General features: G+C 30.0%; 1 protein-coding gene across 1 annotated transcript in view; it reads right to left on the minus strand.

Annotated features, from left to right (window-relative positions):
• Positions 1-1,563: 1,563 nt before the first annotated feature.
• Positions 1,564-2,500, minus strand: part of Octalpha2R (alpha2-adrenergic-like octopamine receptor) — a 6,547-nt gene continuing 5,610 nt past the window's right edge. The window contains exon 2 of the mRNA XM_068376395.1: positions 1,564-2,500. This exon is cut by the window's right edge and continues 853 nt beyond it. Within this exon, the coding sequence (XP_068232496.1) occupies positions 2,238-2,500 (263 nt within the window). The 3' untranslated portion in view covers positions 1,564-2,237.

Here is a 2,500-nt window from a genome sequence, read left to right on the forward strand (position 1 = left end):
TTTACAGTCATTTTTAAACGTCATTTAAATAACAAAACTTAACACAACTCTTTCAGAGACTTTCAAAATGCACATACAGTCAGTCTCCCTTGGGTTGAACTATATACTCAAAACTGGAAAATGTTGATTGGTCTGAAGGTTAAGAGCGCTTGATGGGTAATTGACTGCAAATCTTGTACTAATTGCTAAAAAGTAACTATCTAAGGCAATTTGTCCTTCGTTCTTTACTGTTATTTTTTCTATTATTACAGACAGCAATATAAAGGAATATAATCATGTCTTCATAGTTGCTAATATTCTTTACTACTATAGAACTATTTCTGTTGACCCAATTCATATATTCACGTTTGTTTTTTATTAGTAAACTACAAATAGTTCAGTATTATATTATGCTTGATTATTCAATGGTTGCAAATAAAAGAAAAGTTGGAATATTCTTAAAATTAAAAAAATAAAAGTTTTTATGGTTATTTGGAATTGATATTGCAACATTTTAAGAACCTTTGTCGAAATAAATTAAAAACAGAAAATTTAATAAAACACAGTTAACAATACAAAAATATTCATTGCCTTAATATCATGCTTTCAATATCTGTTGCCACAGGAATGCCGTAAGGAACCAACAGTAGTCTCATGAGATGGCCTTCCTCGAGAAATAGTCTTTTGTGGTGTGTGCTGAACTACAGATCACATTGACAACTACAAGTTGTATAATTCCAACACGAGAGATAACTTTATTACACAACAACCATGAAAAAAAGTACTAAAATTGAGTGCAGAGCTGGAGGTTAGTCACTAAGCGAGTTTATTGTTACATCTTTATATGAGAAACTCCAGCAGACACTTTGGGGTGCTTTAATTTTCCACAATAAAATTACTAAAGAAATCAATCATACTACAATTATTCTCTTTTAATATCATTACAGAGGACTACAAAGTTACTCTAAAGTATTCAACTAACTAAACATAAGTTCTTCTATGAACAGTAGCCCCTACGGAATGGGGGAGCATAGAGGGAGGGTAAATAGTAAAAACCAAAATGTTATTGTACAAATTCTTATACTACAGAGATGTTTTCTTTTCCTTTACGTTAGCAGTGTCATTTGTTGGTGATACTTTCGTAGAAAAAACAAAGATTTCATAGAGAGAGCCATACACATCACAGCTTAATTGGGTTAAGAAAGAAGTGTAAATTTAAGCCATTGCAGCTTTATGAGAAGATTCAAGTACACTGACGTTTATTTTTTTTTAACAACTGCTTCTTGTTCAATCTTGGCGTTTGTTACTGAAATACACACCAAAAACGTTTATTTATCTATCTATATATCTATCTATCTATTATATATATATATATATATATATATATATATATATATATATATATATATATATATATATATATATATATATATATATGTGTGTGTGTGTTTATATATATATATATACATATATACATATATACATATATACATACACACACACACATATATATATATATATATATATATATATATATATATATATATATATATATATATATATATATATATATATATGCTGGTGTTTAAATACGCTTATTAAACTTATCACCAATCACAAGACGGAGGTAACACTGCATTAATCTTTTACTTTGTAAAGCTACTGCACTATAATATTTGACAACACCTAGGAAGTTTAATCAATACAGGATAAAGACGTTTGTGATCCAAAGTTCAATGTGTATACAATAGTCCCTCATCCCTCTTTGAGTGTATAAATTCTTCATGTTCATTTTGAAATTAAATTTCAATGGAAATATTATATCAACCTCTTTATTCTTTCACAAGTGTCTTAAGAGGAAACTCATTTAGGTATAATCTTAGGAGAGAGAGAGTTGAACTTTCTCAACAACATCTTTTTATAGGTATTACCTTTTTTTCATCTAAAAGCACTCTGATTGATCCCACGATTTACTCATTGGTCCACATCCTGTTTTTGGCGAAAATATGTTTCTCATTTTGTGAAGGAACGAAAAAATAAAGATTAGGTTCATCGTAAAAAAAATCCATTCATGATTTTTTTAATATTCAACTTTTCATGAAACGGATCGCGCAGTCTCAATATCATCTGTCTCCCATTAATTAGTGTAAAGGAGTTTCGATTTTCATGTTTCAAGTGACAAACGATGGTTTATTTCACTTACAAGAATGAGCAAAATTTCAGAAAAATTAACGATGTGTATGAAAATGAGGTTACGTTTATTTGAAGAGAATTTTTCGAAATGCCCGCCTAAAGTCTTTATTGAATATTGTGTATATGACAGGATTGAAGGCAGAATTCATGTACCCAAGCCAAAACGCCAAATCAAAGGCATACACAGGAATATGACAGGCTGGACACATTGGCCCCAAGATGTACATGAAAAAGAAAGGAAACCAACAAGCGATGAAGGATCCCATAATGAGTCCTAAAATAAGCGTGGCTCGTTTTTCTTTTTTACGGGCTAGTCTCCTTTTTTCTT

Source organism: Palaemon carinicauda, chromosome 1 (genome assembly GCF_036898095.1).
Source record: "Palaemon carinicauda isolate YSFRI2023 chromosome 1, ASM3689809v2, whole genome shotgun sequence".
Classification (NCBI taxonomy): domain Eukaryota; kingdom Metazoa; phylum Arthropoda; class Malacostraca; order Decapoda; family Palaemonidae; genus Palaemon; species Palaemon carinicauda.